Below are 12,425 nucleotides of genomic sequence, written 5' to 3'. Positions count from 1 at the left end.
ATGTTCCAAAATATACAAGATGACGAAGAACAAGATGGCTTACTGGGTCAGTGTGTCCTAATTGTACCAGAGGATTGCTCTAAATAACTGATTGACACTTCGATAAGTAAGATTTTATATAATGATGGACAATCATTTATATATGAAGAAAGGAACATCAATCTCATAATAAATCAAGGCCAAGCTTCTCTTGGGGGCGGGCCTAATTGTGGGTACAATTGGTGGAATGACATATATATATATATATATATATGCATCAATATAATACTTTTTATGAAATAATTACATACTTAGTCTTGAAGTGTGAACCCAGGCGTCCTGGTAATAAAGCTTCGGGCCTGAATAAGCCAGGGGGTCTGTGGTAGAGTCATTATATATGTGTATTTACTATTATACTGTGTTGATGTATTGATCTAAAGTGGGGAATGTTAAGAAAATTGTAGATCAATGTATCAGTTAATTGTTCTGTTATTGCACTGTAGACTAGAAATATATAGCATGGTACTAGTATAAGTAGTGAAGGGGTTAAACTAAACCCTTCTATAGGCCTGCATGTCTTCTGAGGAAGACAGATTAGAGATAAGATAGTCAGTCTACTAGACCACCCATGTATGTATGTTTATAGATAATGTATACAGGAAACGGGGTAGAGACTAGAAGACCCCCTCCCTTGCATTCCTTTTCCCTCAACTCATAACGGTTTTATTGTATGTAATAGATACACCTTAGGAGGTGTAACTTATGGTAATCATTTTTTGTTTTAGCCTATTATGTATTCTTATTAATCTTGGAGGTATATACTTTTGCTGTGATGTCATTTATGGTATATAAGCTTGACCACCTTACAATAAATTAGAAATCATCTGATACCGCACAGGCTTGTGTAATTTGTATTTCTCCTGGGTCCAGACTACTGCACGAGATCTGGGATCGTCTTCTCTTTGATAAACACATAAATTCTCCTTACACATAAGTTCGCGGTCACAAGCAGTACATTACGCAGCTGTATGCAGGGTCACTGCCAAGCTCACAGCAAGTTTACCACATGCAGCTCCCAGTTCAACCTGCTGTACCTCTACCTAAAATAGGGATATTGCTGACTCTTGGCTTTCAAACAAGATGAGAACTACCACCATAGCCCCATTCTAACCAAAGATACCGCCATTAGAATAGCTCTGCACCGCCTCCGATCAAACTCCCCCAGAAAAAACAGTGTTCAGACAAAACAGTGAGGTACTTTTCTCCTTGCTTGAGCATCGTTCGGGCAGAACTGTTACATGGTTAATGATGGGCTAGGACAGTTTGACATTAGGATACCAGTGTCATTTATAATGATACATTTTCAGCAGCAGTCATTTCATGCTATACTAGTTATTACTAAGATTGCATGCACTAAATCTATAGTATTGCATCAATTCTAACCTTTGCCTGTGTATGTGGAAATTGACTCCTGATGTATGCTCATCCCTTTAGAAACTGTATCTACACTTCCACTGTTTGAATACAATGTATTCCCTGTAAAAAGGATCAGCAATCCTGGGATTGTTACCCCTTGCTTTGTGGCTGTCCACCATCAAGAACTCCTTGTACTACAAAACAACAGCCAGGTATGTGCTTACTGCACCTCTATAATGCAATGTATGAAAGTGATTAATAATGCTCCCCCTCCATGCAGGACACCTGCGAATAACGTGAATTTCCATATTGTATCACTGCCATGACAAATCTATTGGAAAGACTGCTTACATTACCTAACAATCCTAGTTTGCCTGAACTCTTGTCCAGCTTAAAGAAAATGTCCACCCTGGAATACCAACCTGATTTTTAACTAGTTCCAATATTCTGTGTGGTTTTACTTCTTAACATATTTTTGTATCAGAAAAAGAAAGCTTTGCCTGCTATAGATCTCCAAAGCTCCTTGATAAACAGATTTCAAAGATAACATTCTGGTTGCCTGTAGTCACAACTAGGGGGAGCCTAGGAGCTCAGTGCATACATGCCCTATACAGAGCCCTGAAGCTCCCACATGATGACTGCTGCAGCTCTCACTAGCAGATTACATCCTGTACATGTTTTCCATTCTTTATACCTGTGTGTAATATAAATGAAACTATTTATTGATGCATGTATGTTATGTACGCAGCAACCAAGCCTGAGTGTTAATCTACAAGATGTGCAGAGCATGCGTACCATGCGTCCTCTGGATAGCAACACATTGGAGCTGCACTACGGCACAGCTGCTCAACCTCACACATTGTGGATGGAACTCCAGGAGGTGAGTAAGGTGGACAGCTTTGGTTAAGAATAGTGAAATTCTGTAAATTGAATGTCCATGCTGGGTAAGGATCTTGGTTCTCATCAAAAGAGTCACGGGAGGTCCAGGTGTTACTACTGTAACAATGCGTCCATATTACAGCCGTGTGAAAGCAGCCCAAGGCTACGATCACACATTGGGAATCCACATCAGAATAAGCATCAAAATTTGCAGCAGATTTCACCTTTTCAACTAAAGTGGATCTGTGTCAAAATACACACAGATGGTGCAGTTTTTGACATGGAATTTGGTGATTTTCTGCTGCAGAAAGTTTGCACCAATTCCACTGTGTGAACATATTTTAACCCCTTAGTGGCCACCCTATAGTGTTTTTGCATCCTGCCGTAGCGCTGCCATCTCCCTCCATACATCGCGGGCATCGGCTGTTTATTACAGTTGACACCTGTGGGTAACAGCTCCGACGAGCCGCACAGCCGATCAGGGCTGTTAACCCTTTAAATGCCGCTGTCAATTATAACCACGGCATTTAAATCCCCCCCGACTGATGTTTGGGGGTCCAGTAGGGTGTCATGGCAGCCACGGGCCTTCTGAAAGGTTCCAGGGCTGTCATGGCAGAATGCCTATCAAATCGCAGTATGATGTAATTCTATGGCATTATATCATACTGCAGGAGCGACCAAAGCATCGCATGTTGTGGTCCCCTGTGGGGACTAAAAAAGTAAGTAAAAATAAGATCAATAAAGTTTTAATAATAATTTTTTTATAATAGAAGTTTAAAAAAAAAAAAACACCCTTTTGCCATATTTATACTAAAATCTAAATAAATCAAAAATACACATTTGGTATTGCTGCGTCCGTAAAAGTAACGCATTATTTACCCCGCATGGGGGAACGTTGATCCGAAAAAAAACAAATCGAACACTAGAAATGTGCTTTTTTGGTCACTCTGTTTCCAAGAAAAAAATGCAATAAAAAGCAATCAAAAAGTTGGATGTATTCCAAAATGGTACAACAGGTAAGTGCAGGACATACTGCACAAAATGAGCCAGTGCACAACTACTTCAACGGAAAAAGAAAAATGTTATTGCTCTCAGAAGACCGTGGCAGAAAATAATTGAAAAAAATTAAATATATTTTATAAGAAAAAAAAAAGTAAAATATAGTATAGCCAAACAAAAAACTATAACGTTTGGTATCGCAGTAATCGTACTGACCCATAGAATAAAGTTATATCATTTTTGTTGCGGTTTGTGCGCCGTACGCACCAAAAGATGGCGGAATTTCATTTTTTCACTTGTCGCCACATAGAATTTTTTTTTTTAAGTTTCAGTACATTATATGGTACATTAAATAGCTCCATTGAAAAATACAACTCGTCCTGCAGAAAACAAGCCCTCATACAGCGACGTTAATGGATAAATAAAAAAGTTATGATTTTTTTTAAAAAGTGAGGGGGGAGGGGTGGGAGGGGAACGAAAATGGCAAAAAACAAAAAAAACTTGGGCACTAAGAGGTTAAGACAGTGGTGTGTGAAGGGGGCCATATTGACATTACACCGAGTCCACCGCATCCCCAACTAGTCTGTACCGCTATACAGTACTCCAGTCACATTTGGTTGCCATTAACAAAAAATATTTCTCAAAAGAACATGGCTACCCGAAACATTCAGAGATCTAGGCCATAATAGATTGCATGAACCAGACGACGGGGGTCAAACAGCTGTATTACAGCCACAAGATCGGGATTCCCTGTGATGTTGCTGAACTGACCACACCATAGGGATTTGGACCATAGCATACGTCACTTTAGCATCTGATTTACGGCAATGGCTAGATTTCTACTGAATTGAAAATGAAGTCACGTTTGTGTAGGCTGTTGCCATCTGCAGATGACGATTAGATTCTGAAGTTTTCACCAGACTTGAGATCTCAGTGGGTTTGAGTAGATGAAAGTGACCGTCCAGACCTGGACAAGGATGGCCACACCGCTTCTCTGGTAGTCAAAGACACTACACCTGCTTTGATTGACCAGTGATGTCTACATGACCAGTGCTGGCAAGTCAGAAAAGCATGTAGCATCTTGGACTACCAATGTATACTAGTGTACAGTATGCATCTGGTAGTCAGAGAATGGTGCAGCCATCTTTGTTTGTCCAGGATTGGAGGGTCACCTTAACATGTAAACTTGAGCTGGGGGATGTCAGCCAACACTGAATGTTCTAACTTTTGATTTTTCTTACTCCTACAGGCTAAGCAGCTGTACCACACGATGGCCCTAATCATAGAGACCCAGGACACGGCTGCTCACTGAGTGCAAAGCTTCTTTATAGATAAACACAACTTATTCTCTGACGTAAATGACTGCCTGTAAAGATTACTTACTTCAAAGTCAACTGGGAACGCCATGGGTGTTATTACGGTGTTCAAAGAGGGCCACTAGGCTAGGATCAGTTGCGCCAATCTTCAAGTTCTGAGATTAGTCCATTACACTGTAGTCATCATATTTACCCTTTTCCAATCCACTGTCTGACGTCTAAAGACATTCTAATTGAAGGTTGTACAGCTCCGATGTCGGAAAACGTCCGGCAGGGTATTCTTGCTGTATATTACTGGCTGCTCTGTTGTCGGGGGGCCTCTCCAGCATGTCCCATACCACAGTACTGGCTCTAGCCAGCAGATGGTGCCATTGTATAATGGCAGAAAGAGAAAGCCCCCTAGGAAACCCTGAATCCAAAATTGGATTGCAAAGGGTTAAAAAAAATGGTTACAGCAGCACACTGTATAAATCACTTACAGTGACCAATACTGCTCACCCCGTAGTGGACTGAATCCAAATCCATGAATCGCATATATAGAAATAAGACCTCAGGGCAGCAAAGTCTCGCTGGCGCAAATTTTTAAAACATCCCAACAGATGCGTATTTATTCCTCACAATCGGGTAATGCAGCGACGTTTCGACTGCTAGCTGCAGTCTTTGTCAAGCTTACTAAACATTAACCCCTTCCCGCTCCTTGACGTACCGGTACGTCATTGTAGGCGAGTACTTCGCGCAAATGTAAAATAAACCTTTTTTCGTGCTTTTTCTAATATTAGCATAAAAAAAGGTTAAAAAAAATGAAAACCCCACATATTGGGTATTGACGTGTCCATAACGCCGTGTACAAAAAGTTGAACACACTTTTTATTTTGTACGGCAAAAAGTGTAAAAAAAACCCGCTAAAAAACAGAGGCAAAATGCTAATTTTTAGCATTTTGCCTCCCCAAAAAAATGCAATAAAAGTGATCAAAAAAGCCGTACATTCCCCAAAGCCCTTATAGAGCTCCGTACATAGAAAAATAAAAAAGTTATAGGACTTTGAATGCAGCTATAGAGGAAAAAAAAAAGATTTAAAAAAAAAACAAACCTTTTTATTGCCAAAAAGTGTAAAAACCTAAAAAAAATATAAAAATTTAGTGTGTTATGTATGCTGCACGATTAACGCTGTAAAAAAATAAAACCAAAAAAAATCTATGGCATAATTGATGCGTTTTCTCTCCCTGTTATCATAAAAAAAATAATAAGTTTTACAATGTAGTCTATGTACCCAAAAGTGGCACCGATAAAAACTACAGTTCGCCACGCAAAAAACAAGCCCTTATAAGGCCGCGTCGACGGAAAAATAAAAAAGTTATGGCTTTTGAAAAATGGAGATGGAAAAATACCAAAAATCACTTGGTCCTCAACGCCAAAATAGGCCATGTCATTAAGGGGTTAAATAAACCACTGTTATAAAGCATTGTGCCCAATCACCAATTGTGGTTACCAATCACCACATTAAAACAATCATGAAAACACCTGAGACATGATCGCCACCTCCTCTGGTCTGGACTGCTCTCCTCACCACCCTCATTCAGCCACCTCCATAGAGATCCACTGCACACGTATGCTTTATCCTGAATAAATGTAATTGTTCCTTAGGCCGCTTAGTAAATGGGTGTATTATTCATCCAATTACTATGCAAACACCTGAGCCTCCTGAGCCTCTAGCAGGAGGGTGGGGGAAGGGCCCCAGACATAACCCTCATTGCATCATGCGTTACCAAGGAAACGCTGAACATAAACACCTCTATCCTTCACATCTACCTGCGCATACACTATATCTCTCACCTCACGCAGGAGTACAGAAACTTTTTCATATCATCAGGGAAATACTGGGCACTCCAACTCTAATCTCCATTATCGGCTGCGCTTATACGATGTCTCACAGTGAGGGTGCATTCACACGAACGTATATCGTCTCGGTTTTCACGCTGAGCCGATATACGTCGTCTCTCTCTGCAGGGGGGGAGGCTGGAAGAGCCAGGAGCAGTGCTCTGAGCTCCCGCCCCCTCTCTGCCTCCTCTCCGCCCCTCTGCACTATTTGCAATGGGGAGAGGCAGGATAGGGTGGGGCTAATTCTCGGAACTTAGCCCTGGCCCAACCCGCCTCCTTTCATTGCAAATAGTGCAGAGGGGCGGAGAGGAGGTGGAGAGGAGGCAGAGAGGGGGTGGGAGCTCAGTTCCTGCTCCTTGCTCTTCCATTCCCCCCCCCCCCCCCCCCGCAGATGAGGACGACGTATATCGGTTCGGCGTGAAAACCGAGCCGATATAGGTTCGTGTGAATCCACCCTTACCACAAGAAATATCACGGGGTGGGGGAAGAAAACCAAGCACGCCACTGACCGTATCGTGCATCACCATAGGAACATCAAGCATCATATCAATAGTCTTCGCTCCTAACTGCGCATGCGTGATTCCATTCACGTCTCGCGAGAGTGCAAAGACCTCTCCCGTGTTGTATAGGGAACGTCGGGTGCTCAGTCTATGGTCTACAATAACCTCCGCGCATGTGCAATATCTCTCAACTTGATGGAGTCTTTATCAAGTATACAATGTACACCAATCTTGAACATTTATATAGTGCATATTACAAACAATTAACCTATCACAATACACATCCTGAGCACAATTAACATAAACAGTCCCCTGCATTCATTGTACCATCATGGCGGATTCCAGTGTTCATTATGGTATCATTGAATATAGAGCATCTCCAAATAGAAGCAGCACTATGTCTAACCAATAATAACAACATTGAAACACAGATAAGTGCGAAGATCCCATCAAATGAGTGGACACAATTCCTAGCCAAAACTGAAAATACATTACAGAAATAGATGGAAGACATTGAAGCTATTAAAAGAACTAAGTGGTACCGGGATCTCAATGATTACGAGAAAGGTCATGTCTATAATTGGCAAATCACTAAGAATCGAGATAATCATGAAGAGGGAGGAACAGAAGAATGACTAAGAGGAACTGTAACAAGGAACCCACTTCATTTGGATTTACGTCAGCCGCATCAGATTCTACGGATGAATCCACACAGAGTTCCACAAGATCGGTGAATTTTTTAGGACAACATCAACCAAATCGTACCAGGATGAAAGGGGATGGACCTGACGTCAGCGAAGAGGGGGCCGGAAGCACAACAGGTCCCGAAAAAGGGTCACAACTGAGGACTACGTGTTCCAGCAACAAGAGGCCCCCACATCCAATGAAGCAGACATAGTGGCAAATATCTCTTCCAGACCTCTCTCCTGCTTAGAGACTTCTGTACTTTCTAGAGGTCTGTCATACTGTCCCAAGCCCTATGTGGACTGGTTCCATCTAGATTTGGACCTGCGGAGCTTCTTTAGGAGGCTCAAGTTGAAAGCCTACTTTTCTTATGTGTCATCAGTGTCTCCAATGGGGGATGCCCTTGTTACGCAACACACAGATAAGGAAACATTCACCTTAAATGAGGTGGGTTTGTGTAATAAGAGCACTTTCCAACCACCCAATAACACACATGCAGTTGAGACATATATAGAATTGGTTAACCGAGACATATAGACCATACGAGCAGATAAGGACACGGAGGCATAAGAGTAATCTGAATAAGGCTGAACGTCAGGCATTATGTATGTTATCTCAAGACAAATCCATCACCATCAAACTGGCCGATAAAGGCGGAGCAGTGGTGGTGATGGATTCTGTCAAATATGAGGAGATACTTAGACAACTTAGTGATTCTGAGGTTTATGAAGTATTACCTAATAACCTTACCTCTCGGTACCAGACTTCTTTGAAACTGATTCTTAATGATGCACTACAGGAAGGCAACATTGACCGATCACTGTTTGAATATCTGTATGTCGACTTTCCATGAGTACCCACGATATACATATTGCCAAAAATGCACAAGCATTTGACTGATCCACAGGGTCACCTGATTGTTTCCGGGAGGGGCTCTATGTTTAATCGAATAACCATTTTTCTTGATAGGATACTACGTGACTTTTCAACTAGTGACAGTTCGTATATCAGGGATACGAGTGACTTTTTGTTGAGATTGAAAACCACGTCTACTACCGGTGACGTCATTTTGGCATCTTTTGATGTCACTGCTCTATACACGTCTATCACTCATGTAAGGGGCTTAGATGCAGTAAGACAGAGATTGCTCGCTGCACATTCTTCTGTCCAATGTAAACACGTGATTTTGACGTTACTGGAATTTGTCCTAACCAACAGCTATTTTGTATTCGGAGGGAAGTATTATAGACAGTGCCAGGGGACCGCCATGGCTGCCAATATGGCGCCGACGTATGCCAATATATATATAGGCATATTTGAAGACCATCATGTCTATACGTCCACCTATTGGCCCCTGGCGGTCTCCTGGCTTTGCTATATTGATGACATCTTTGTAGTTTGGGCAGGTACAGAGGAAGAATTACACTCCTTTCATAATGAACTTAATGGAGTATGGCCGGAACTTCAATTTACATTGAAATATTCCAGAAATAGCATTGAATTTCTTGATGTATTAGTTAGCAAGACTGAACAGGGCTTTGTGACAGATCTGTTTAGTAAGTCCACTGATCGCAATAACCTATTGGACTATAATAGCTTTCACCCCCCCCCCCCCCCCCGGACTACTATAGACTCCTTACCATGGAGCCAGTTTCTGAGGGTGTAACGCACTGCAGATGAGGACAAAGTCGATGAACGTCTTACACAAATGTGTAATAAGTTCCTGAATAGGGGTTACCCTAAAACACTAGTTGTAGAGAAGATGCAAAAAGCCAGACTAGTGCAGAGAGAGACACACTCTTTGTATCAAAATGCAGAGAGACAAATCAGAAATGGATACCTTTTGTGTCCACCTATAACCCGATGAGCAGACGGATTTCGTTGATTCTGAATAAACATTGGCCTATCATACAATTAGCCCCAATGTGGATGGTTTTCACCACCAACCGATTATGTCATACAGATGTTGTCCCAGTTTATGGGACAGGTTGGTTCGTACTGTCTTTGAGAAGGAAGAAGTACGGAGACAGAAGACGTTTATCCCTACCAAGATGGGTAATTACCCATGCTTAGGTTGCTCATGCTGTGCTAATTTAGTTAAAAGGGGACAAATTCTACCATTCCCAAACGGGAGCGTGTTATTATATTATGTTCAAAAATGTTTTATTCGTTTTTATAAGAAAGCAATTAACAACTTATAGCATTAGGTGTTGTCCAATATTATTACGTTACCATCTTATAACAATTTTACCTGACAATGCAATGAACTTAAAGGGGTTGTCCCGCGAAAGCAAGTGGGGTTATACACTTCTGTATGGCCATATTAATGCACTTTGTAATGTACATTGTGCATTAATTATGATCCATACAGAAGTTATTCACTTACCTGCTCCGTTGCTAGCGTCCCCGTCTCCATGGTGCCGTCTAATTTCAGCGTCTAATCGCCCGATTAGACGCGCTTGCGCAGTCCGGTCTTCTTTTTTCTGAATGGGGCCGCTCATGCCGGAGAGCGGCTCCTCGTAGCTCCGCCCCGTCACGTGTGCCGATTCCAGCCAATCAGGAGGCTGGAATCGGCAATGGACCACACAGAAGACCTGCGGTCCACCGAGGGTGAAGATCCCGGCGGCCATCTTAGCAAGGTAAGTACGAAGTCGCAGCAGCGCCGGGATTCGGGTAAGTACCGGACGGTTTGTTTTTTTTTACCCCTGCATCGGGTTTGTCTCTCGCCGAACGGGGGGGCTATTGAAAAAAACAAAACCCGTTTCGGCGCAGGACAACCCCTTTAATATATAATAATAAAAGAAAAAGGAAAAAATAAACAACCTTGTCTTGGTTTGCTTGAACTTTGTGTTACCAGCATTGGTTCTTATTAAAACAAGAAGCAGCTGTTGAGAGAAGAAGAAAGAAATAGAGAGAGAAAGGCAGGTAGTCGTGGTGGGGGAGACATGAGGAGGGGGGGTGGGAGGGAGGAGGGGGGGGGATAGGGTGATCTGACCTGTTAGCCGGTTACGTGTTGGTTGGTTATTTTGCGACATTGTTATGGAGTGACGGGTACAGACTGTTGTTGGGGTATGGAGCCACTCGCCACCCACGTTAATGTTTCGGGAGCGTTACGATGCAGGATCCATATGGACCAGGTTGCCAGGTAGCTGCTATGTCGCATCTCGTCTTTGGCGCATAATTCTTCTAGCTGTTGGATGCTGTCGAGTGTCTCCAGCCACATTAATCTAGTAGGCGGCGATGTGGATTTCCACTTCCTGGGAATTATCTGAAGTGCGGCTATAACAAAGAACCGTAGCAATGACTTCTTGGCTTGCCTAAGAGAGTCTGGGAACATTGATAGTAGGGCTATTTCTGGCGACAGCTTTAAATTCTTTTTACTCACCCATGAGTAAAGTGTACCAACCTCTTGCTATAGGGAGCAGATCCCCTAGCACGACCGCCAAATGTGGATGAAAGTTCCTTTTTCTCTTAGGCATCTCCAGCAGACGTCCGGGTATTGGGGGAACGCTCTGGTAAGTGCTGCTGGTGTTTTATACCACCTTGTCAGGATCTTATAATTTAATTCCTGTATTTTGCTTGAGATGTTAATCTTATGCGTGAGGACGTAGGCCCTCCTCCATGACTCCTCGGGGGGAGGCCTGCCTAGCTCCCTTTCCCATTCTCTTTCTAATGTTGGTCTGCTTCCTTTATTGCCCTCCCTCACTAAAAATTGGTATATCTCTGATACTTTTCCCTTAACTGCCCTATTAATGATGAACTGGTTCTTGAAAGGCGTCAGAGGATTTTCCAACAGCCGTGTTCCGCCTAGTGACCGAGTGTAATGGCATATTTGTAAATATTGGAACCATGCTCCAGCTATTGGACCCCTGCCCTCCAAGATCTCTCCTAGCCGTTTAATGGCGTTTCCCTCATACATGTTTTTTATTCTGGGGATTTCTTCTGGCTGATCGTTTACTAAAAGGTTTACAATGGGCGAGCCGTTGTAGAATGTCGGGATGTCTATATTTCCTATTAGCGGTGTTAGTGGTCCTGGTCTCTGTATTAAGCCAGTCTTAGTTGCGGGTCCCACCCATGCCGTCAGTATTTCTTCTATGAATGGGGAAAATCCTATGTTCCTATATTTCCCATTACCTGGGATCCATATTATTCCCACTCCTCTGAAGGGAACTGACTCCTGTTCCATTGACGCCCATCTCTTCTGGGATTTGTTCCGTACGAGTTCCAAGACTCGTCTGGTCAGCGCCGCTTTGTGGTATAATGAAATATTAGGCATCCCCATTCCCCCTCTCTCCTTAGGGCCCGTCAAAGCCTTCCAGTTGCGTCTCGGTCTTTTATTGCCCCAGATATATCTCATCATTACTTTCCTAATCTTGTTTAGAAAAGCCCCAGGGAGTCTTATGGGTACTGTTTGGAGGACATATAAGAGTCTGGGCAGCGCGTTCATTTTCACGGCGTTAATTCTGCCAAACCAGGAGAGGGGTGCCGCTCGCCAGTTGTCCAGATCCTTCTCGAGCTTAGTCAGGAGTGGCTTATAATTTGTTTGGAAGAGATTTTTTGTGTCAGGGGTGATTGTTATGCCTAGATATTTGATCTCATCTTTTTTCCATCTAAATGGGAAGGTGTCTTTCATGTCCCTTTCCTCAGGATCGGGTATACTGATATTCAGGATTTCTGATTTGCCTAAATTTACTTTGAAGTTATAGAGGCGGCCGAATCTACCAAATTCCTCCAAGATGTTGCGTATGGCTATCCTGGGGTTTGATATATATAA

The 12,425-nt window shown here is 42.7% G+C and overlaps 1 protein-coding gene across 1 annotated transcript; it reads left to right on the top strand.

Moving 5' to 3' along the window:
- On the top strand, positions 1 to 4,604 carry LOC136587389 (unconventional myosin-XVB-like). Its single transcript, XM_066585963.1, has 4 exons — positions 1 to 46; positions 1,474 to 1,607; positions 2,144 to 2,275; positions 4,523 to 4,604. The coding sequence occupies exons 1-4, from the start codon at positions 1 to 3 to the stop codon at positions 4,583 to 4,585; spliced, it is 375 nt and encodes a 124-aa protein (XP_066442060.1). The 3' UTR covers positions 4,586 to 4,604.
- The last annotated feature ends 7,821 nt before the right edge of the window (positions 4,605 to 12,425 follow it).

Source organism: Eleutherodactylus coqui, chromosome 13 (assembly GCF_035609145.1).
Source record: "Eleutherodactylus coqui strain aEleCoq1 chromosome 13, aEleCoq1.hap1, whole genome shotgun sequence".
Lineage (NCBI taxonomy): Eukaryota > Metazoa > Chordata > Amphibia > Anura > Eleutherodactylidae > Eleutherodactylus > Eleutherodactylus coqui.
This window is presented reverse-complemented; position numbering and strand designations above follow the sequence as displayed.